Source organism: Euwallacea similis, chromosome 10, assembly GCF_039881205.1.
Source record: "Euwallacea similis isolate ESF13 chromosome 10, ESF131.1, whole genome shotgun sequence".
Lineage (NCBI taxonomy): Eukaryota > Metazoa > Arthropoda > Insecta > Coleoptera > Curculionidae > Euwallacea > Euwallacea similis.
Genome location: NC_089618.1, coordinates 2,840,323 through 2,864,812, shown reverse-complemented (window position 1 = coordinate 2,864,812; position 24,490 = coordinate 2,840,323). Strand labels below are relative to the sequence as shown.

Sequence of the window (24,490 nt, the reverse complement as noted above, 5' to 3'; positions counted from 1 at the left end):
CTTTGCGTCAATCAAATGTCAAATACTTCACTTCATTGTGAACCATCATTAACGAGAGCCCCACGCCAAGAATTTCCCCAAAGAAATTGTGAATTTTTGTCCATTATTGCTTTCCCAACGACTTATGTAGACGATTTCCCGCTAGTTCTTCTAATAATTGAGCATTTACGGTGAAAATTCAATACGTGTTTGGCGAGGTAAGTTCTGAAAACTTCAATCAAATCGGAGCCTTATGAGGCGTCGAAAGTCGAAACAACAACATGGCCGTCGGCCACTTCGTTTCTAAACCTAACTGACTAGTACTAGTACACCTAAAACTGCATTGTTTACAGAATTGTGAATCGTTTTTGGCTGAATTACTTTAGATCTCCTATATTTAACTCACAGTTGTGGAAAAACGTGTAAGAATCGCTTCTTATTGCCTTTAGTGCCCACGCAATAGAAAGTTAATTTTATTTTTAACACACAAATGCCCTCATCCTTAGAAACGATCGATTTTCAGCCAGTTATCAGTGTCCTCAAGGTAATAACATGACCTTATTTGTTGTCAGATATTAGGTCTTGGCAACAAAGAATCAGTTGCATATTGAATTAATAATGAATCTGGCAAGATTCATATACACATCCAAGAGATTTACACTTTCTGGTTCATTCTGACTGGCAAAAGGATTGTGGCAACATAGTAAGTATTTTCAAAAGGTCTAATTATGCTTATTCAGAGGGAGTGAAAAGATTTTTTTGTGCATTAATCTGGTCAGATGTAATTCAACTTCCTATTCTATATGATAAATTTTGTCTGTGCGCTAACATAATCATTATTCCCTTTTGTATTTAAACCCTTCTTCAATCTCTACAAGGTTTTGTGATAATTACTAGCACATGAAATTTAGGGTGCCCAGTATATATTTAAACACATCAGCTTCATTGAGACTTTTTTTTATTCCCATGATTTATTGTTTGATAAGAGATATATGCACTCTAATAGCTAAAAGGTGGTTGATATGCTATATGTACGTTCGTTTATATCTTATCTAGCCATTCTTGTAAATACCTACAGGTTTGGTTTGATATAGATTACTTAGAATATGTGTTTTTTTTAATTTTGTTCAAAATGATGATTTCATGCAGAGAACAATAACAAAATCTATTAGATAAATTTCACTGAAAATCTTGAAATAATAGATAAAGATGTACCAAGAAGTTATCTATAAATCAATATCAAGTTGTAGGGTTATGGCTAGGCCTAGCCCATTTCGTTTAAACTCCTAGCATTGCAGCATTAGCTTTACATTTCTGAGACCCTAATTCAAACATGAAATTAAGAAATCAATAAATGAACTTTACTGACAACCTTTTTGGTAATGTGTATTACTGAGAAAATTATTCATCTTAAGGGATACATTGCAAACCTTGATTCACCATTTTCTGAATATCATAATTGAAAGTTTGTATTAAGCTCTTCGGTTGTCAAACCACACACAACAAATAATATTTCCTACCAATGGAGTTTAATAGGGGGCACCACAGAAAGGTAAAAGAGACATAATTAGCTGCTACCTGTTCACGTGATCTTATGGGAACTCCTGAAGTTGAAATGACCCTCCCCAATTGGACTAACTAGGTTCAAGGGCTAAAGAGAGTGATAGTTACTCCCGTACACTTTGGCAGAAAAATAAGTCCTATACACGTCCTGTATTCCCCCAACAAACTCCTTATTGTGTTTGGTCATTTTAATATGGATTTTTTGGCTAATGACAAATCTGCCTTCTGTCCATTGCAGCTCATGAATTCATGCAACTTTAGTGCACATATGACGGGGTCAACGAAGGTCACCTTCATCTCTACTACTCAAATTGGTATTTGACAACCATGCGTGTCTTGCGACAATATGTCTCCTTATATTTCTGATCGTTAAAGCCAACTCCTGAACTTTGACGTCGTTTAATGTTTAACTAATTGAAATTTGACTAATTGCCTTTTTCGCGAAAACGTACTTCCAGTGATCTGAACACTATTGTGTTCATATGCTAAGTACTAAGTGAGACTTGGAAAGATGTGGGTTTTACAACTGGTGTGGATGCGAAATATGACACCTTTTGTAAGACTTTTCTACGGGTTTCATAAGGTCTGTGCAAAATCTTAGGGATGGGCTGAAACCTCAAGGCTGGTTAAACAAGATTAAGCAACTCTGTCAACATATAAAGGACCTATACGTGCGGTATCAACAAACAAGAAGCAGTTAAGCCTATTCGTGCTATAAATTTGAGAAATATCTTTTAGAATTTAGAGGGGTCTCTGATGAAAACCAAATTATGAGTTCTAGAAACCAATTAAAAGTAGTTTGGAACATTTTTAACGATGTGACTAACAAACTTAAATCTCAATCCGAAATGGTTATTCAAGAGAACAAAACCCTCATACATAATTTGGAAAATATTTATAGCTTGTTTAAAGACAGATTTGATCTATCTATTGTGAATGCAAACTTTGTGCCTGTAACTGACACTTTTTAGTACCCGACAATTTTTTGTTCCTGCTACGAGCGTTTTAAGTCTTATACTTAACCTGCTAAACAAACATTCACTGAGCCTCGATGAATTTCCGTTCGTTAACAGTTCTGAAGAATGTGACCCAATCTATTTCTAAGCCATTGATTCACGTAAAACTTGAACATTTTGAGACCTCCACCTCTGTATTCTCTGTGGTTGGTAATGTATAAATTAAGCATCGTAAATATTTCCACCATATATCACTTATATGGTGCAAAGAGTCTCCGTTCCGCCTCTGAACTTAACTTTTTTTTCAACGGAGTCCGTTTGTACGAAGCTTCTAGAAGTTTATGATTCATAAGGGAGATAACAAGTTTTCCAGGCTTCCTTAAAGAGACAATATCGTTTTTTACCAGTAGTTTTGTGTTAAAAGTAAAGTCAGTGTTTGATTTGATATTTATTTATAGTATTTTTATTATCAGTTGAAACTGCGAAAAAACCTCTAACCGGCATATACTTTAAAGCAATTCAGGACATAGGCGTAACAAAAACTATATTTTCTGAATTATTATAACAAACAAATTTAGTATGGACATATTATTTTTTCATTAAATTAAAAAAAAGATTTCATTATTCTCTTCATCAGTGGAGTCGCTTAATAATTATTGAGGCAACAGAAGGTGACACACAATACTGGTTTTCTTTTTGTATAACAAGAGTTACACAGCTTTTCCACACTATGTTGTTTAATTCACTTATCATCTGCCGAATATTTTCCAAAACTGCACCGTTCAACCGATGACTTATTTATTTTTCGTAATATTTTTTTATAATCTCCCAAATTATTTATATAAGTTAAAAATGTAATAATAAGTCGATAACCGCAAAATTTTGTGTTTGTGATCGCGACATAGTTTGCCTGTTATATTCCCCTTTTTGAAATTTAAACAGTTTATTATGTCTAATAATTTTTTTGCCGTTTTCTGGAATATGCAGATTTTTGTACCTCATAAAATTGATTATGTCTTGTTTCTTTGTGCTATTATTAAAAGTCTTGACTAGTAACCGGGAATGATAAAGGGCGTTTTTCATTACAATGACTGAGTTAGGGGGGATGTTTGGTAGTAGTTGTTCGGTGATCCTTTTTTCGAATAATTGAATGGTCATGTGTTCGTGATTATCAACAGAGAATTGGCTTATATATTTAGCGGACAACAACAAGCCGTTTGGCACAAATCCATTTTCACTGCCAGCGTGCAGAATAATAATTCGTTTGCCTCTCGAACATGGAGTACTTAAATTGCATTTTTTTAAAATTATCTATCCAACCATATTCAATCACGTCATGAGTGTCGAACCACGTTTCATCTAAATAAAGCATACAGCTTTCTAACTGTGGACACTTCCTAATTTTACGTAAATATTCTCCCCGCAAACCAACTATTTGTTGTGACTCCATTCCCACCATTCTATTATCATTTTTGTTTATATTTAAAGCCGTAGTCCATCATAATGGCTCGCAACATTGCGAAGCAATTATAATTTCAACATTAGCTTTTCTCGAATCATTTATGGTGTAGATGCCCTATTTTCTTTACAAAAAATATGGATAATTCTTCGAATAACATCTCTACTATCGCCATTGTCTATTTGTTTAAATTTTCGAGGAATCCCTTCTCCTTTGAAAACTATGGTTTATAACATTTTTTCTTAATAACTCGATAAATCGTCGACAATAATTCAGTTATTTTGCTTATTCTTGTTATAGTACTTTTAACTGAATTATGCTTGTTTTCTTTCCTTAAACAGTCATAAATATTCAAAACGAGCCGTTGACGCTGCACATGTAAGTCTTTATGTTTAAAATCACCACTAGTTTCTGTAGAATCCATATTTACTTTACTTTACTTTCCAAATGGTCTTCAAAAGACTTTCAAAAAACCATACCTAACTGATATATTCAGGTCTTTTATTTGTAAATTATTAATTACAGTAACTATATGCCTACCAAATCAATACAGTCGTAATAGTACAATTATTCCTATGAGAAGAATACGTATAAAACTGCGAATGACTTCATTTAACTATGTAACACCACCAATGAACAAACAAAATTTGATTTTAAACACCCCTCGTCGGCACCACTGGTTCCAATTTTTTTTCACCGACGAGTACTGGTCTGGGTGCGAAGTGCCGGCGCATCTCAAATATTCATCGATTCACAACCCAGGCCGAGGCAATATTCACTTTGGTCCGCTCATTCGGACATTCGAAATGTTTCAGGGCCCCTTCGCCAGATAGTCGAGGAAACTTGACGGTTATGATTTCATTTTGCATCGTGTTATTTTTATTATTGCTTCTACAGGCGAGGTTTTCAACTGATCTTAAAAATACTATACGTGTATACATTTATTTATTATGTGTTTTTGATTTCTGTGTTGCCTCATTGTAATGAGAGGTGTCATTCAAGTGGCTTAGACACTGTTTTGTGACGTTGCTTGGTGAAGAAATGGACCATTTTGCTGGTAATAAAGGAGATTATTATTCGGTCGGCGTAGAGTAGATAATTCACAACTTGATGGTCTCGCTTGTAATTTCCGTCCAATAAACGGGACAGCGCTGAGCTTATCAGAAAAACACGCCACTGAAGTTCAGATAGATTCAGGTCATTATTGTATTGGACAGAATGACTTAAACGATCGCATTAATAAACCACATAGTCTTTGTTCTTTCAGAGGAACCTGCTTACTAAATCAAGATTTCGCCTAGAAATGTTTCATTAGTCAGATTATTGAAGAGACATTTTTTTATAAATTTCGGTGTTTTCAGAAAGAAATTGTATTTCAATTCCTAAGGAATCTCCTTACTAAATTAAAACTTGACTTACAACTTTAACCAGACTATAGTCTAATTATTGCAAAGGAAATTAGCGTGAATTTCAAGATTTTTAAATGGGAGAACTGAGCAGAAGGAAAGTTTGGATCATCCAACTTTGTGATTCTTGGTTCGCTCCCAGAAGAACCTCCTTACTAAATCGAAATTTCACTTTAAAAAAATTAAACGATATTTAGACGAGTTATTGAAAGAAAAATTAGAAATAACTATTGTTATTGGTATATTATGCCAAAAACACGAATGTCAAAAATGATAAATGTGTCTTTAGTGAGCTACCGGGCATAAAGACTCTATTTCCAGCTCTATTATTGGAAACAAATTTATACCTTCTCGACTGAATCATTGTACAGTCTCGCATGACTCGGTTTAACATTGAACAGTCCACATTCACACGTTCTTTCGAAATTTGTTCTAAATTCCCGAGTGTTCTCTGAGTGAAAAGAGCTCCTTTGCGTATGCCAATTAGCTCAATGCGTGTTTGTGGGTCTAACTATCAAAGGATTTTTCGCCACTTCGCACACATTACCGGATGTTTTGTGAAGGATTTCCGCGACGTGCCAATCTCAAGCAAAAAGGGGTAAGTGACATGTTTTTACTTGATTTTCTTCGAAAGAACGTGTACGGGACTCGGAACTTTGACACTAAACAATTTCTGTCTTGTTTTCAGATCACGGTGATGACTTCGCAGCAAATCTACTAAAGGAAATTGAACTAGAATGTATCTCTACAATTTAACGTTGCAAAGGGCTACGGCCATAACTCACGCCATCCATGGCAACTTTTCTGGGCAAAAGATCCAGGAGATCGTCATCTCCAGAGGAAAAAATCTGGAGCTCCTTCGTCCCGACCCCAATACCGGCAAAATGCACACCCTCTTGGCTCTGGAGATATTTGGAATTGTTCGATCAATTATGGCCTTTAGGCTCACTGGAGGAACTAAAGACTATGTGGTAGTGGGCTCGGATAGTGGCCGAATAATAATCCTAGAGTACCACCCTCAGAAGAATATGTTCGAAAAGATCCATCAGGAGACTTTCGGAAAAAGTGGCTGTAGGAGGATCGTTCCAGGACAATATTTGGCCACAGACCCGCGTGGCAGGGCTGTAATGATCGGCGCTATTGAAAAACAGAAGTTGGCCTATATTCTGAACAGAGATGACCAAGCGCGTTTGACCATTTCATCCCCCTTGGAAGCGCACAAAAGCAACACTTTGGTGTATCACATGGTAGGGGTGGACGTAGGCTATGACAACCCTATCTTCGCCTGCCTAGAAATCGACTATGAGGAGTCCGATATTGACCCTACCGGGGAAGCTGCGCAGAAAACCCAGCAGACTTTAACGTTCTATGAGTTGGATTTGGGGGTCAATCACGTGGTACGTAAGTACTCCGAGCCACTAGAAGAGCACGCAAATTTCCTGGTTACTGTTCCTGGCTGGGAGGACGGCCCCTCGGGGGTGTTAATTTGCTCAGAAAATTATCTGACGTACAAGAATCTCGGAGATCAGCACGATATTCGTTGCCCAATTCCGCGAAGACGCAATGATTTGGACGACCCAGAGAGGGGGATGATTTTTGTTTGTTCAGCAACTCATAAAACCAAGTCAATGTTTTTTTTCCTGGCCCAAACTGAGCAGGGGGATATATTCAAAATCACTCTCGAAGTGGATGGAGGGATGGTCACTGAAATTAAGCTGAAATATTTCGACACAGTCCCAGTGGCCACGTCAATGTCGGTTTTAAAAACAGGGTTTCTCTTTGTTGCTTCAGAATTTGGTAATCACTACTTATACCAAATTGCTCATTTAGGGGATGACGATGATGAGTTGGAATTTAGCTCTGCCATGCCTTTGGAAGAGGGCGACACTTTCTTCTTCGCGCCGCGGCTGTTACGCAATTTGGTACTAGTAGATGAAATAGAAAGCCTCTCCCCTATCCTTTCGTCGAGAGTGGCGGACTTAGCCGGCGAAGACACTCCTCAGCTCTACATGCTCTGCGGTAGGGGCCCTAGATCCTCGTTAAGAGTCCTAAGACACGGATTGGAGGTCTCAGAAATGGCAGTTTCAGGACTGCCCGGGAATCCTATAGCTGTATGGACAGTTAAGAAAAAAAGCGATGATGAATTTGATGCTTTTATCATAGTCTCATTTATCAACGCCACTTTGGTGCTCTCAATCGGTGAAACTGTGGAAGAAGTGCACGACAGTGGTTTCCAAGGCATAACCCCCACATTGGCCTGCGCAGCTCTTGCTGACGATGCGCTGGTGCAAGTCTATCCAGACGGGATCAGGCACATCTGCGCAGACAAGCGCGTCAACGAATGGAAGGCCGGCAAGAAGGCCATAGTCAAGTGTGCGGTGAATCAAAGACAAGTGGTGATAGCCCTTGCGGGGGGCGAGTTGGTTTACTTCGAAATGGACCCTTCGGGCACTTTGCACGAGTACAAAGAGCGCAAGCGTATGAACAGCGACGTTTTATGCATGGCTTTAGGCAGTGTAGCTCCAGGGGAACAACGATCTTGGTTCTTAGCCGTGGGCCTTGCAGACAGCACTGTCAGAATCATATCTTTAGACCCATCAGATTGTTTAGCCCCACGTGCCATGCAGCCTCTGCCGAATTGCGCAGAATCCCTTTGTGTGGTTGAAATGGGAGGGGGCAGGGAAACAGAGGGCGGCGGCAGCCAGGCGGGCAGTACTTTATATTTATACATCGGCCTGCAAAATGGAGCCCTGTTGAGGACGGTATTAGATCCAGTGACTGGAGATTTAACAGACACCCGAACTAGATATTTGGGTTCCAGGCCAGTGAAATTGTTCAAAATACGCGTTCAAAACTCCGAAGCAGTGTTAGCGATGAGCAGCCGCTCGTGGCTGAGTTACTATTATCAAAATCGGTTCTATCTCACTCCCCTCTCATACGAAAGTCTAGAGTACGCCTCCGGTTTTAGCTCTGAGCAATGCCCTGAGGGCATCGTTGCCATTTCCACCAACAAACTGAGGATTTTAGCTTTGGAGAAACTTGGGGCGGTGTTTAATCAAATTTCTTTTCCTTTAGAGTACACCCCTAGGAAGTTTATTATACACCCGGAGACTAATAATTTAATTATCTTAGAGACTGAGCATAACGCTTACACTGAGGAGACTAAAAAGCAAAGGCGATTACAGATGGCAGAGGAGATGAAAGAGGCAGCTGGGGAGGAGGAGCAGGAGCTAGCAAGAGAGATGGCGGAGGCCTTTTTAAATGAGGATTTACCGGAAAATGTATTTTCTGCCCCTAAAGCTGGTCATGGAATGTGGGCCTCACAGCTTAAAATCATGGACCCCATTAGCGGGAACTTATACAAAATCTTGAAATTCGAGCAAAATGAGGCGGCAATGTCTTTGACTTTAGTGAAATTCCATGGACAACCTGAACATCAATGGTTTTTAGTCATTGGAGTGGCCAAAGATTTCCAATTAAATCCGCGCATTTGCACTCAAGGCTTTTTGGACACTTATAGGGTGGATGTGATGTGTCGAGAATTAGAGTTTATCCACAGAACTCTCGTGGATGAAGTGCCGATGGCACTGTGCGCCTATAACGGAAGACTTTTAGCGGGAGTTGGAAAGATGCTGAGACTGTATGATTTGGGCAAGAAAAAATTGTTGAGAAAATGCGAAAACAAGCACATTCCTAATGGAATAATCAATATCCAGGCGATTGGCAAAAGAATTTACGTCTCGGATATTCAAGAGTCGGTCTTTATGGTCCGATACAAGAGGGCCGAGAATCAGCTAATTATCTTCGCCGATGATACGCACCCTCGCTGGATCACCTCCACTTGTATCCTGGATTACGATTCTGTAGCCACTGCGGATAAATTTGGCAATGTTTCTATTTTGAGACTGCCCCCCAATGTGACCGATGATGTAGAGGAGGACCCTACCGGTAACAAGGCATTGTGGGACAGAGGATTATTGAACGGAGCTTCGCAAAAGGCCAACACAATCGCTACATTCCACATAGGGGAGACCGTAACGTGGCTCCAAAAAACCACCCTTATTCCTGGAGGCAGCGAGTCATTGATTTATACAACTTTATCTGGGACCGTGGGGGTGCTGGTGCCCTTTACCTCACATGATGATCACGACTTTTTCCAGCATTTGGAAATGCACATGCGCAGCGAGAACTCGCCTCTTTGTGGCAGGGATCATTTGTCCTTCAGGAGCTATTATTTCCCGGTAAAAAACGTCATAGATGGGGACATGTGCGAGCAGTACAACTCCCTGGATCCAGCCAAGCAAAAAAGTATCGCCAACGACCTCGATAAGACCTCCGCGGAGGTTTCCAAGAAACTGGAGGATATTAGGACGCGATATGCGTTTTAAGTGTCTCAGTACCATAAGTTTAGAATTAAGAGTCGTTTTTGTACTTTGTTCTAAGTTCCTTTGAGAATAAATTTGGTTGGAAATTCAGGTTTGATTTATTTAAGGGGTGGGGCTACAGAAGAAAAATTCTCTTCCAGATAAAGTTGTCAATTCTCAGATTTACTTAAAGGCTTTTGAATCAGCAATAATGGAATGAAGGCTCTTCGGATGGTATTTTGTGTTAAAAAGTGAACGATATGAGACTTTAACAAATTAGTGTTTATGCGAAGAAAGAAGAAGGTTTCTGCGCGTGGATGGATCATCTCCAAGACGAGTCGTCGATCATCAGGCAGCTGATTGTGTGTACATTTACGCCATATGTGGAAGGTATTTATGCAGATAATTCCTTAAGGGCCTGTCCACATTAGCAACATCACTTTTTGTCCTCTAACAGAAATTAGTAATTTCATATCGAGTCACCATAGCGGCTCGCAAGTGTGAACGCGCCTTTAAGGTTTAGTATAATTATAATAGATTTTGGGTGACACTGTTTTAAACCCGTTTATTGTGTGGATCATCTTAGACTAATTATTTCCATACGATAACACTACCAGATAAAAATTAATCCCACAATTTAAATTATTGTGCATTTCTCTTTGGTAAATATTTTAGTAATAGTGCTTTCATGGCTGGTAATAAATACACAAGGGCATTTAATACTTCAGTGAGCTTACCACTTCTATTACCTCTTACCGTCATATGTCTTGATACGTCAAGGGAGGGGTGAGGTCAAAGAGTTCCGAGTCCCAAGTAGCAGCCCCATGGTTAAATTTGGTCATTTAAAGTCCTGGCGTGATTTTACCTGAAAACGGCGTAATATTTCGGCACAGGTGCTACGTAAACTTCGATTTAGCAGAAAAATACTTACAAACGTTGCTTCAGCTTTGTTGTAAATAAAAATCAAAGGCGTTTAAAAAACGCATCGATAATGGAGAATTTAATCCTGTTTGGAGGTTTCAGGTTTTTATCAAATTCTTGGCTTAATGCGACGCAACTAGTGACCTTTGTTTCAAGAGAAAAAATTAGCCAAACATTGCGATTACTTGCGGAAAAAGTTCTGTTTTAAAGTTTTAAAAAAGCTCTTGATTTGCCAGAGTAGTACTCGATTGGCTGTTGAAAAATAATCGTGTAATTGGAAGTAGCAGGTACAGGTTATTATTATGTCGAAAATCAAGGGCGCTCCTAGAAGGAGAAGGGTTCGTAGCTGAAATGACAAAATTTTTTGCGTTGTTTAAAGTTTTATGGCTTGAGAAATTTTGAGTGGCTCTGAGAAAATTGATAAATTGGAAAAAACTTTTAAAAAAGCTTGATATCGGCTGTAGTAGATTGTATGTCATTATAGATGTCAATTTTATTCAACTATTTTTATTCTACTATTGACAAATGTCAAAAATAGAGCATGTCAAAAATCAGGGGCGTAGAATAATTCACACCGTCTCAATGACGCAATTTTTACACTGTTCGAGATTTCTTGATACGTCACTGAAACCCTTAATTTGGACTCGAACCTTACTATGTAAATTACTGCAGAAATATTTCACCAATACATATAAGTCATATTGAAGTTGTCTGGAGATTACTTAATTTGACCGTCGATTTCAATAATGACAGAATAATTGACGTATGTGACATAAATTACAGTGACCCTTTGGCATATAAATGGCAAGCAAAATGCCGGATAAGTTATTTTGATTTAAGCGTCAAAATGTAATACAAGAATGCGGGTCTAGAGACGATCTAATGTAACGCAATTTGGTTTCTAAGGTTTTTCGATTTTATACTTGCTGCCTCGCTGAGGAATTTTCTTAATTAATTACTAGACAACCCGATTTTTGCATTAAAATGTGTTTAACTTAATGTGGTTGAAACGTGAAAACGCACGGGCGTGCGTTTCTAAAGGAGTTGTTTCGGTTTATTTTTAATCTTGGTATGCTACTGGTGACTTCAATTTTATAGTGAAAAGTCACTTGTGTGATCGATAACCGATTGGTAAATTATCACAGTAATATTTCACAAAGACGGACAAGGCATATTGAATTTGCTTGAAGATTTTTGAATTTGGCCGTCAATTCGATAATAAGAGAATTACTGACCTGTGACGTAAACGACCCCGACAGTTGACACTTTCGACATATAAAATAAAATTATCCGGTAATTTAACTAGCAAATTTCCGGGCAAGAAAAATACATTTTCTTGACTGAAATTAATTACTGATGATTGAAACGTGGGCGTGTCTAAAAAGGTTTCTGGAACGACGCCGCTTTGGATCTTATCCGCTGGAGTTTCTTACTAAAAAAATCATGACTGATGATCCATACAAATGATACGCAACTGAAGACATCAATTTTGTGCGGAGAGATTTTAATATGGAAAAAACTCGATTTGATGTTAATATAAAAACCGACGGGTGTCCTCAACAGGGTTGAGAAGTTGGCTACATCCGCACTGGGGCGGATGCTCGAATTCGCCATCTGTCTACCAGAACCACAGGCTAAAGGAACATGCTCTAAATGTCTAAAAACGCAATTCTATTTAAGTGTTAAAGCAGAGCGATGTGAATCTGAAAAGCTCACACAACCCAATTTGGTCCTGACGTTTTTCGATTTTATTTTAATCTTCCTACCTTTCTGAGGAGGGAATTTTCATCATGCGCCATTGAACACCTTGATTTTCACATTGAAATATCGGAAATTTAATTTGATTTAAGCGTGACAACGGAGGTGTGTGTGTGTGTGTCACTCGCAAAGTCGATGCAAGGCAGCTTGGTCTTGTTTTCCTATTTTTTTCCAAGCTTGAGACGCCACTGGAGGCCTCAATTTTGAGGCATAAAATGCATGAATTAAAAAAAATCCCGATCTCTTGCAAATTTCCGCGTATTTAAAGCAGGAAGGAATGGTATGTTTTTGGCAGGTAAAAACCACCTTCAAACCTTAGATTTTGCGCATCATGTGGCAACGATGATTCCGTGAAAACGATCTGCCATGTTTAAAAATAAAAGAAAAGTGCGAGATTTTCTCTGTGTTGGACGAAATCGCAGATATTTTCTGAGAAACGACGAATTCTGTTTTCATCTGGCAATGTTATCAGCGGAGTGTTTTTGTGCCCAAAAATAGTCGTGAGCGTGGCGTTGCCGCTCCTACTTGAGTCCAGGAAAATTCTTGCTGGATTTGAACCTCGGGGGTTAAGTGGGTGTCTTTTGTGCCTTCCTATAGGGAACTGCGCTGCGCAAAAATCAAAAGGGATGCCATTTTATCGACGTTACCAAAAACTAGCTTGGATAATCTGGATCTGGTAGGTAAAGTCGACCTTGGTACGTGCAAGTCGATTCTTCCCGTGCACTGTCGATTTTGCTCCGTCTGGAACTGTTTTCCCTTCCATAAGGATCTTGTTTCCAAGAATCTCATTTTGGAATCTGGAGCAAGCAGAGGTGCTAGGCGAAGTTACCTTTATGGCCTGGATGTTTCGAATAACTGGACTTATAGCGGATGAGGGCAAATAATATTAAATCCTCTATAAGTTTATCATCAGGATAATTTCTATATCTGCTGCTTCCATTTCAACGTTTTTAGGGATTTTTTTTTTGGCAAGCATCAGGACTTTAATGTGTCGGTACGGAAGAGATTTTAACTTGCCAAAGCGGGGTCATAACTGACTGTTAATAATATCCCATGTAAGAGATTGAAGATTGAAACGTCTTAGTGACCTTTCCCAAAAGCATATTATCTCGTGGAAATTACCTTCTAGGTAAAGTTTCCAATGCATTGATCTATTGGCCCTTAGGCCTGGTCTTTTAAACCTCTGGTAACTTCCAAGATTATTTCCATGGGAATTATCTTGCTGGCAGTTAATTAAGTTTAAAAGATAAGCCGAACTCATACAATTGATTCCAAAAAATGTTTTAAAAAAAACTTGCTCTTATATCCCACGAGTAATATATTTCGGATAAATTTAAAAGGAAATCAATGGGCGCAGGCTAATAGCTGATTTTTATCTAGTTTTGGCGGCATTTAGGTTACTAGGAAGTTACTTATCGCAGAAAAAAGCAATTTTTTAGCTGGATTTTAGTCAGGCATGGTGTTAAGTCAACAAGATGCCAATCCTATGACTACAATCCATTTTAAAGGAAGTTCTGTTAAATTTAGTTTAATTTAATTTGGTGCCAGATAAAGTTAACAAACACTTCTAAAACCCCCTTTAAACTCTGTCGTCTTTGATTTGGTTTATTCCCCTTGCCGTGGTGTTGCGCTAGCTACGGATTTCTACGAAATTAATAATTATATAGAAAATTGATGAATTCATAAATTTGACTTATGGTTTTAGTGCCAGACAAAGTTAACCAAGACTTCGAAATTCGCTTTAAACTATTTCTTGTTGTGCATTTGCATTGAAAAAATATTCGCATAAACTATAACTCGAGTTGTGCCAGATATGTATTCAACCGGTTCTAAAATTTTATGTCGGATAAAGTTATCAGGAAAATGCTAATCCCGTGAGCAACAAGAATCTTCTGATAAAATTGGGCTAGTTCTGGCATTAGTTGTGCCAGATAAACTTAACCAAAAGTTCTAGATCCTACGTCAGATTCATGGCTTCGATTTAAAACACATTCCCATAAACTTCAACTGAATATCTGCCAGATAAAGTTATCACTACATGCCTAAACCCGCCTTAATTCAACAAAATTTCCTAATAATTGAAACTACTAACGAATATGGTTGATTTCCACTGACAACACATGCAGAATGGTTAAAGACTCTCAAGGGCTCTAAGCCAGGGCTGTACTAGTCTCGTCAGCACATAAACCCAATATACGATGGAAGTATTCTCTCTTTCTAGGTCTGCGTCAAACACGTCTAATTAACGATCAAAATGAGCATTATAATACGGTTGCAAAATCTTCCTTGGTCAGCGAATGCCTTGGACATCCGGCAGTTCTTCGGCGGCCTTCAGATCCCCGAGGGAGGAGTTCATATTGTTGGAGGAGAGTTAGGGGATGCGTTCATTGCCTTCAGGTAGCTACAAATCACCACTTTTTACGTATTATATTTAGTTTAGTCTTGTATGTTCACATATACAGGGGCGAGTTGCATCTAAAAAGTAATCAGGATTGAGCCTCAAAGTCTCTTTCCTTTGTTAAATCGAAAACTATTTCTTGCGTACTACTTCAACCACAAATGGCCAGTCCTCCCGAGCCAAAGTATCTAGAGTGGGAGTGTTGGATGTTTAATCTGTGATTTCAATTTCTGAGGTGCTCGGTATATACTTGAGGATTCGTAAACAATCTCAAAAAGGTATCAAAGAAATGCCTAAATGCTTTTTTTGTATGTAAACAACGAAATTCAGGTATGTTAACAGGAAAGCTAATCGTTTCCCTTGGGGTAAGTGGCAGGAAGTAGAAGTCTTAGGTGCATGTATGCAAGATGCCACATATCATCATAGAGATATTTGAGAAGGCGATGATACTCTGCAAAATAATTAAAAAATGATAATCAACCCATAGTCAAAAACGCACCATTTTCTATATACAAAATGGCAGATTTTATGACTCATATTTTTCATTTTTCTCAAGTTTGATTTAAATCTTTGATATTTCGTACATCTATTTTATCTAAAACCCTTTATAACAAAATAGCAAAATCGTCGATAGCTGTATACAGGTTGTTATATATTTTTGGGTCATGTACTATTTTATGCTTTGTATCTTTTTTTGAGACACCCACTATGAATTCTGATACCAAATGGAAATTCCTTCTTTAATTCTTTAGCTTTTCGGTCTCTTGCAGTATTTTCGTAGAATTTGCAAAAATATCTATCGACGCAAATAAAGAATGTGGAGGAAGTAAGGAAAAAATAATCATCCGACTCAGTTATCATTTATCTGAAACAATTTGTAACATTTAATAAAATTTCTGAAAATAATAATAAATTTAAACGAAAAGAAAATAATAAAAAATGTGAAACTTTGTCACCCTATATATCAAAAATAGTGCGTGTTTGACCATGGGTCTCTTAGCATTTTTTAAATTATTTTCAAAGTACTATTGCTCCCTGAAATATCCCCGATGATATGTTACACTCTGTATAACAAAAATTGTTCCATTAATGGAAAAATGCGATTGGCTACAAATCAGTGGAAGTTGAAAGCTTCATAGAAAAAAGTCAATTTTTTATCCTTTCAAATGCCCTTTATATGAGTAGTTGCGATGGGGAAATGGATTGTTCACAAATCTGGGAAACTACAGCTTGCAAAAAAGGATACATTCAAGCATTTTTAAACACCATGTATTTTAATAATGATGGCGGATTTAAAAGGAAAACTAAATACGAAATGTTATTAATTTTTGTTTATCGACATTTTGTTTGCTTTTCGTTGATATACATATATAGGTACATTTATTGGTATTTGACCTACAGAGGAGTTACAGGTAGTTACAAGCTCGCGAAAATATCTACAATTTAAATTACATAATAAAATGGGATCGGTCTTTCAGCAACCATTACCGCACTAAACCAATTATTCTTGTTTTTTTTTCTTTGAGAGTAACGCCTGATACCCACAATAAGGGATTGTTGAAGTAGTGAAATTACACCGTATTCTCGATTAAAACGAACTGAGAATAACACTCGTTCTTTACTAAGGGCTCTGGCCAAAACCTTTGTTAAAAAAGTCCTTGTTCGAACTCATAGCAAAGGATGAATGTGGCTCTCATTGATTTTTAACTGAGAATAGTGAACAATTCCACCGCTCCAACAATCCCCATTTGCATGTCAGGCCTTATCCTCAAACAAAATAAAACGATAAATATTTTAATTTTTAATAAAAAAATTTAAATTCAATATTAATTTATCGTGCATTTGTGGCATCGGTCTCCGGGGACCTATACGTTATCGGTTGTCTACACTAACCCTCACAAAGTAGTTCTACTGCGAAAACTCCACTTTATTTACTTCATATCACTTTGTTTCAACATGATGAACAACCGATTCAGGGTCGTCAGACACGGTAAAAAATATGTGCAAAAAGGTCGACTGGTGATACACTGCGCATATTTCTAACTGTGCCTGACGATTCTAAATCGATTTGTTGGAACAGACCTCGTGTTTCATTTAGCTTTACATTGAGCGAACCGTTCCGTGCATTATCGGTCGTCCGTGACTGGTACGCAATCAACTTTTCGCGCTCCTACCAAAGTAAATAGACATGTGTAATCGGTTAACATCAGGTCTCCATAATAATCGAAGTCTATGCTGAGACCCAAGAACTTAAGGCTCCATGACATGTCTTGGTAATTTTTTCGGTAGGAAGGAGGTACTTAGGGTTGTAGTGGCGTTCAAGCTCATCCCATTGGTAATAAACCGGGGACCAGTCACAATGATCGAATCGGCCAACTTCTGGACATTACCAAGCACCATGGTGGGGTCATCAGCGTGTTGCATAGCAGATGTGATGGGTGTAAAATAGAAGTCGTTCGGTTTTTGCACGCGCAGTGCTCCTCTCTCGTAAATCCCTCTCCATGGTCCCTGCTAGTTTAGGTTAATTCGGGTTAGTGGGGAATTCCCCAGATTTAAAAGCGTTTATTTATGATCATGCAGAGGGGCGTTAAAGGGACTTTACCAAAAAATAATACTGCAAATCCAGGTCTGGAATAATATAAGAGATACAAGGCAAGCGCAAAAAATCAAAAACGCGGCTACTGATAAATTCGAAAAAAAACTGATTTAAGTAAAAAACAGTCAAATTTTTTTAATAAGTTATTGAAAAGGCTTTTTTTCCAATCCTGTGTAATTGCACATGCATAATTTCTTGCGCATGCCCGCTGCAATGACATGCGCAAAAACACTAGACCTAATCAAGAGGTGTAAATTCTCTTTTAGACAGGTATATCTAAAATAAATAAGGATGGCGCGTAATCGGTCATTAAATTGGCGATTAAAAATACTTCCAAAATGCGAAAAAAATTCGGATGCACATGGGGGGGGGGGGGATATCTTCGAAGCTGAACTTTAAAAAGATAATGTATTAAGAACCGGTGTGTCGGCCTCAAAAGCTAATAATACTTCGAAAGGAACTTTTCTTTATGAAACCGCCAACCTTGGGTTTATTTTGAAAAAACTGCTTTTCCTCCGTATTTTGTAAACCAAATAAGATTTGGCAGCACTGTTTTCGAATAATATTTTACCATTCAATTTAGCAACTTTGCTTCATTAAGGCCAAGTTGTATGGAGGCGGTTAACGGTGGTCGGTTGGTCAGCCAAACCAGAACTGGTACTCAAACCGTCCTATAGCAACAGCGTTGCAGTTATCAAAATCTGATAGTTAACAAATCCAATTTTCTGAAAAACTGCATTTTCTAGTTTTAGACACTTTATATAGATATCAATTGAGACGGTGTAAACAATCGGAAAAGACATGTCAAGGAAATCGATACTTCTAGGTGTGTGCTACGCAACAAAATTGGCCTAGAAAAATCTGATTGTTTACAAATCAATGGAAGCGGACGAGGTGTTTCCCTTGGGGATTTCTAAACAACCTGTTTACTAAGACTAAAAATTGGCGTCAATCGTCAATGTTATAGGCATCGAAGTTTTCTAGAAAAAGATGTTTCCAACGTTTGAAGATCTTGTATATTATCTTGGGGCTGTGTTCATTAACTTAAAATAGTAACTGTTTACAAATTATGGAAGTTCGAGTTTCCCAGGCAACGAAAAAACGATGATCCCCTCTTTAGCAGCTGGTATATGGGTAGTAGATATACTGAGTGACAATAGAAAGCGGGTATACCCTGTAACTTTTTGATATTTCATACATAAATTTGAAACTTGAAAAACTCGTACAAGACCACATAACAATTTTTCTGAATAATTTTAAAGGTGGGATTACTAATGATTTGACCGGAAGCGGCCCTAGTTCTGGTTCTGAAGCTTATTTTTTTCACATTTTTGGATTGTGAAATTTATTACACCCTGTATGAAAACGGCAAAATTTAGTCGTTTACCGGGCTATTTAGTAATCATTGAAACTCAAACCACTATAGGTTTCTGGATCCCAACGAGATTTGCAACTTTAAACCACCCTGGGTAATAAGTACGTAGTAGGTAAATCCTTGCAACGTTTGAAGAATCGACCTCAAAAATGTGTAATGGCAATCTTTCATTAGAGGAAAAAATTGTCCACCACTTCCACCTACCCTGTATATCGACCAAATACGCTGGTCTTGGCCTTGAAAATAACTTTACCGTTATAGTACCGACGAAGACGCCCGCCAAGCGTTCCTCCGCAGCGATGGCACCATCAAAGGCATCCAGATCAAGCTCATGCTCAGTTCGAGGACAGAAATGCAACGCGTCATTGAGCAGGCACGCACACAGAGCATGTCCGCCTTCATGCTCCCCAGCAACAATAACTTGTCCGTGGCTCCCGCTCCTGTGCCCGCAGCCGTACCACAGATGCTGCCGGCGGCAGTACCGGAAATCCAAAAGGAAGCTTCAAAAAATCGGAATAACGATGATGTTTCCGAGAAGAAGCGTGATAAACGTCGATCGAGTCGCAGCAAGTCGCGCGAACGTAGGGATAGATCTCGTGAACGGAGGAGGAGGGACCGGCGTAGCAGGTCCAAAAGCCGCGAGAGGAGGAGGCGCGGAAGGAGCAGGAGTAGGGGTAGAAGCAGAGACCGTTCGAGAAAAGAACGGTAAGTCTTGTGTTTAAATATTTGAGATTGTAGTTAATAAAATTCCATTAGGACTAAGAGCAACGAAAGGAAGGTGGATAAACCCAGGAACTCTCCACCCAATCAAAGAGACATCAAAAACGCAAACCCTACAGATATATGGAACAAACCAGTGCAACCAATGATAACCCCTCCCACTAACCACTTCCCTGGGGATGCCCCTTCAATTTTAGGTTCTGCCCCCTGGGGTCTGGACCAATCGGTGAAGTCCAACGTAGCGACCAGCCTGACGACCAATTTACAGGCGCGGAAAATGAACGGATTCCAGTCTTTAGCCAATCCCCAGCAGGCACGCGATCTTTTGAACTCGCCAATGGGGAATAGCTGGCCTGCGGCCAATCCCCCATCGGTGAGGGAAAACTTTGGGAGAATGGATTTCTCAGCTTCCGATAGAAATAGAAGGAATTTCATAGGAGATGAGGGAATGATGAGACCAGGGTTTCAAAATGATCAACGCTCCAGGAGGGATTTCAATGATTTCCCTCCAAGACTACAGAGGGAGGAGGGGGAACTGCGTTTGGGGCTCAATCCCCGGAGGTCGAGATTTGACGAGAATAGTGGCCCTAACAAGGGCCGCTTTGACAATACAGAGTGTCCTCCAAATGCCTGTGTGTCTTTAAAGCCTTTTAATGACTCATATGGAGATCTAAGACGCTTTTTCGGGGGACTAGGCATTAACTACAAAGGGATCAAGATTATAAATGACGAATTTGGGATTCGCACGGGAGTCTGTTTTATCCAGTTTCGAGATGAACAGACTAAACTAAAAGCCCTGCAGATGGATGGTTCGTCTTGTAGCGGCCAACCCGTAACCATAAAATCGATCAGTGATGAGGTTTTTGATGAGGCCATTGATCGGTACAACCCGAAAATGGGAAATTTCCACTTTCAAGCAGAAAATTTGGAGCGCGTTCGGAACACCAAGAAATTCTTGTCTAACGAAACGGAAATATCTGACTTTGTTTGCCTAAAAGTAGAGGGTTTGCCGAGTGTGGTCAAAGAGCAGGACATTTTGCACATATTCTCTCAACACCCTCTCATATCCCTCCATCTGGATATTAGGCCCAAGGGCGGCACTGTGGCATTCGTCAAGTTTAGCAGCAAAGAAGTAGCCAAGATGGCGTTGAAGGAACAATCTCATCACGTGATTAATGGCAAAACCCTTCAGGTGAAACCCTGCTCCGATGAAGAATTTAAGAAGTTCGAGGAGGTGACATCTGTAAGGCAAGATGAAGATATGCAGGAGGATCAATCTGTTTCAGAGGAATTAATCAGTGATTGCCTCAGTCTTGCACATCTGCCTGTTAAAAGCAACGATCGGGACATTTCAGACTTTTTTTCGGATATAGGATTGATCCCGGCCAAGATCCACTTGATCAGCGACAGTGCTGGATTTACTGGGCAGGCATACTGTGAATTTTACACCCCAGAGGAAGCGGCAAAAGCCGTCAGCAAAGACAACACAATGCTGGGGCACAACACCGTTCAAGTCCAGCTAATATCGAGAGCAGACATGGATGGAATTCTTAACAATTCACTGCCGCATCCCGGATTAACCCCTGGAGAGACTTTAGCACTAAGCACTCCCTTGCCTCTAATACAACCAAGCAATACAGCTGAGTCACCTAGTCCAAGGCCTGTTGATGATATAGTGTTAGAGACTGAGGAGAACGATCATCAAGAGGAGGCAGCTGAGCCCGATGACGACGTTCAATTAGTCGAAGATGATCCTGTGAAGGAGGGAGAGCCAGCTCGATTGAATTTCGAAGCCCCCAAGGGGCTGCAGGATATGCCGTTGAGGCCGCGATTCAACGGCCCGCGTAAGAGCCGCTTCAATAACGTCAATAACTTCAACGACAATAGAGGCCTCAACATCAATAGTGACTTTAACGACAATGATGGCTTCAACGACAATGATGAATTCAACAATTGTGGCTTTAACGGACCTCAAATGCGCGGCCCATTCGGACAGAGAGATCAACAGGGAAGGTTTAATCACTTAAGGAACAACGTTAATCCGGAAAATGGCAGGCCATGTTTCAACCTCCGAGAGGGTCCTCCATTTCCCCGCAGAGGTCTCCGATTAGATATGCCGGAGGAGGAAGGCGACCAGGACTCGATGCCTGGCTGCACCGTGTACATGGACAACGTCCCGTACAAGGCGGGAACCAACGAGATTCTGGACTTTTTCGATGGATATGGCTGCACCAACAACGTGAGTAGACGCTACAACTCGAACAACACTCCCAGCGGAGAGGCCAAAGTGACGTTTTATAACCCCAAGGACGCGTTTAAGGCTGTACGAGAGCTGCACGGTCAAAAAATTTGGAATCGGACAATATTTTTGAGACAAGAGTGAGTTTTCAGTGCGATTTTCCCTCAATGAGAGGGAATGCATGTGTTCCAAGATGCCGTCAGAATGATTCTGGTGCTGGAATATGTATGTAAGGCGACGCCCGAGAGGGTTAAGTTCAGACGTAAGAAAGTGAGTAATTCGGATACAAATGCCATTCTAAAGGTCAGCATTTTTGTGTCAATGCGCTCACTGATAACCAAATCATGTTCCCAGCGGCACTCTGGATTGATCATTTTGACGTCATCTTTGGGTCTAACAAAGAACAAACCGACCGTTTCAATTCTCGGTTTAGTTTGGGTGTCAACAGCATAATCGATATTGAGGAACTGTTTTGTATATAATTTCAAGTAGCGGGCACATTTGTATTATAGGTAGTTATAGTGTAATTTATTGCTGTTGTCTTCCTTTGTAACAAACATACTTCAGATGTAAAGTTTTTCTTATATAGCGAAGTTGTTTTATTTAGAAGGGACGCGAACAGGAATATGAGAATATTATATATTGATAATCACCCACATTTGTATATCACAGTATTCTAACACATCACATACACAAGTCAATAGTATGAGCACATGCGAGTATAAAATAATGTATTGTATACCAAAGTTGTCAAATATGACACATTATTATTACACGGACGACGTGCGTGTCATGATAATGTACTAGATTCCAATAAATTTTATAAAATTACAATAAATTAAATTATAATTGTATTATGTGCTTATTAGGTCCAGGTTAGAGCATGGATTGCTATCATGCTGTCCCACCTACGATCGCCGAAGACTTTCAAATTAAAGTGAAATTATTATTTCTAAAATAACTCATTTCATCATGTACCGCCGACATTTCCCACCCTTTCCAATAAAAGCAATACGTTCATCATGTCCGGTCGTTCTCTGGCCCGTTTCTGAACGCACATTTTCCCAATTGCGATGAACTCGCTGAAAATCCCCTGTCCCCCTTCGACCTTCGGGTCCTTCAACTGCAGCAGATTCTCCTCCGGGAAATTCAGTACGAAATCCTTCAAAAATACTCTGTTGTCCCCAGTGGGTGGGCGCGCCGTTGCTAATTCGAACAACACCACCCCGAAACTATACGTATCAATTTTGGTGCTAAACTGCCTAGATCTCAGAAACTCTTCAGGCAAATACGGTCGCGTACCGTGAATTTTGGTAACTTGAATGTGGGTATAGTGTCTTTCCGGTCCTTCCCGAGCCAATCCAAAGTCTCCAATTCGAGGCTCATCATTGGGGTCCAACAAAATGTTGGCACTCTTTATATCGCCGTGAATTAGGGGTTTGTTGTTGTGGAAAGTGGTGTGCAGGAACTGAAGGCCTCTAGCAGCACCCACGGCTATCTTGAGTCGTACTGGCCAATTCAAGATTTTTGATGGATCTCTAGACCTGATTCTACTATCAAGAGATCCGCCAGACATGTATTGGTAGACTAGACAGGGATGTTGTCCCCCTATTGTTGTCAATGATAGAAAATATTTGACTGATCAATTCTGCACTGAAAAACTTACCAAAACTGTAACCATAGAGAGGTAAAATATTGTCATGTCTGTAGGCATTTAAACAGTGCATTTCTGTGATGGATTGCCGAATGGGCTCATTAGAATCTTTCCTGCTGGTCTCCCTGATTTCAAGACGTTTAATGGCCACTTGGGTCAATTTCCAACTTCCTAGCTCAAAACATTTATTTCAATTATATAACAGCTTATGCTATGGAAAATGACCATTCATATTACGTCCTTTAAGAATATTTGAAACATATTTTAACTATCTTAACATACCTTTATACACAGTGCCAAATCCTCCCTGTCCTAATATTTTTAGCTTATTCCACCCCTCAGTTGCAATTTCCAATTCCTGATAAGGAATATGAGGCACCCCTCCAGCGCAGGCAGACATTATATTGGAGGATTCTTTCTGAGATGGAGTTTGAGGTGGGGCTGCAGGATTCAGATTATTAAGCCCCATATTTGATTTCACATTATTTTTCACTGGATTCACTACAGTCACATTATCATCCCTGGTTTGCTCTACATTTACCATCTTGTTAATTCCCTTCGTTTCAAGTTTATTAAAATTATCACTAGCAATTTTACTATCGGCTAAGACTAGCCTTTGAACTTGATTAACTATATTGTCCTCTTTTATCAAGACGCGAAGCCTCTCAATAATGAATGGTTTTAGTATTAACAGCCCCTTTTTTAGCCCCATTTGATATATAAGCATGAAGAGTTCTATAAAGGGGGGTAATAAGGCTTTGATATGAGTTATAAGTTCGGTGCATACCATCAGTTGTATGGTTGAAATTTTCCCATATTGTTAACAGCTCGCTTGCGGGGGAGTTTCCATTTAACGCCTTTTTTCTAAGAATACTTAAAGTCTTTTCTTCAAACTTCATTTTCTGTCCTAGGACTTCCCACTTATTATCCTCATCAAGCAAAAAGCACAATTGAGTTTTTTCTTCATAAGGCAACTCGTAGATGTACATTTCACCGTTTAAATTAGGCATTTTTAAACCTTCGTTATTACTAGAAAGTGGAAAACTATGCTTGTGAATAACATTGGGTTTTGGGTTGGGATTTCCACATTTATTTCGTATCA

At 39.3% G+C, this 24,490-nt stretch overlaps 3 protein-coding genes across 4 annotated transcripts; 2 read left to right on the top strand and 1 right to left on the bottom strand.

The window, feature by feature from the left end:
- Nucleotides 1-26: 26 nt before the first annotated feature.
- On the top strand, nt 27-22,322 carry LOC136411388 (RNA-binding protein 12). Its single transcript, XM_066393930.1, has 4 exons — nt 27-197; nt 14,628-14,803; nt 19,037-19,480; nt 19,532-22,322. Exons 2-4 carry the CDS (start codon nt 14,661-14,663, stop codon nt 21,876-21,878), a joined length of 2,934 nt encoding a protein of 977 aa, XP_066250027.1. The 5' UTR covers nt 27-197; nt 14,628-14,660; the 3' UTR covers nt 21,879-22,322.
- Sf3b3 (splicing factor 3b subunit 3) lies at nt 5,704-9,838 on the top strand. Its single transcript, XM_066393928.1, has 2 exons — nt 5,704-5,961; nt 6,052-9,838. Exon 2 carries the CDS (start codon nt 6,101-6,103, stop codon nt 9,749-9,751), a length of 3,651 nt encoding a protein of 1,216 aa, XP_066250025.1. The 5' UTR covers nt 5,704-5,961; nt 6,052-6,100; the 3' UTR covers nt 9,752-9,838.
- Nucleotides 13,615-24,421, bottom strand: LOC136411395 (serine/threonine-protein kinase pelle-like). Of its 2 annotated transcripts, XM_066393943.1 has the most exons (5): nt 24,176-24,421; nt 23,671-24,123; nt 23,401-23,559; nt 22,697-23,342; nt 13,615-13,624 (listed from the first exon to the last, which is right to left on the bottom strand). In XM_066393943.1, exons 1-4 carry the CDS (start codon nt 24,396-24,398, stop codon nt 22,705-22,707), a joined length of 1,473 nt encoding a protein of 490 aa, XP_066250040.1. In that variant the 5' UTR covers nt 24,399-24,421; the 3' UTR covers nt 13,615-13,624; nt 22,697-22,704. The 2 variants fall into 2 exon arrangements, with proteins under 2 accessions (XP_066250040.1, XP_066250039.1); XM_066393942.1 differs by lacking the exon at nt 13,615-13,624 and having other exon boundaries at nt 22,371-23,342.
- Nucleotides 24,422-24,490: the final 69 nt, after the last annotated feature.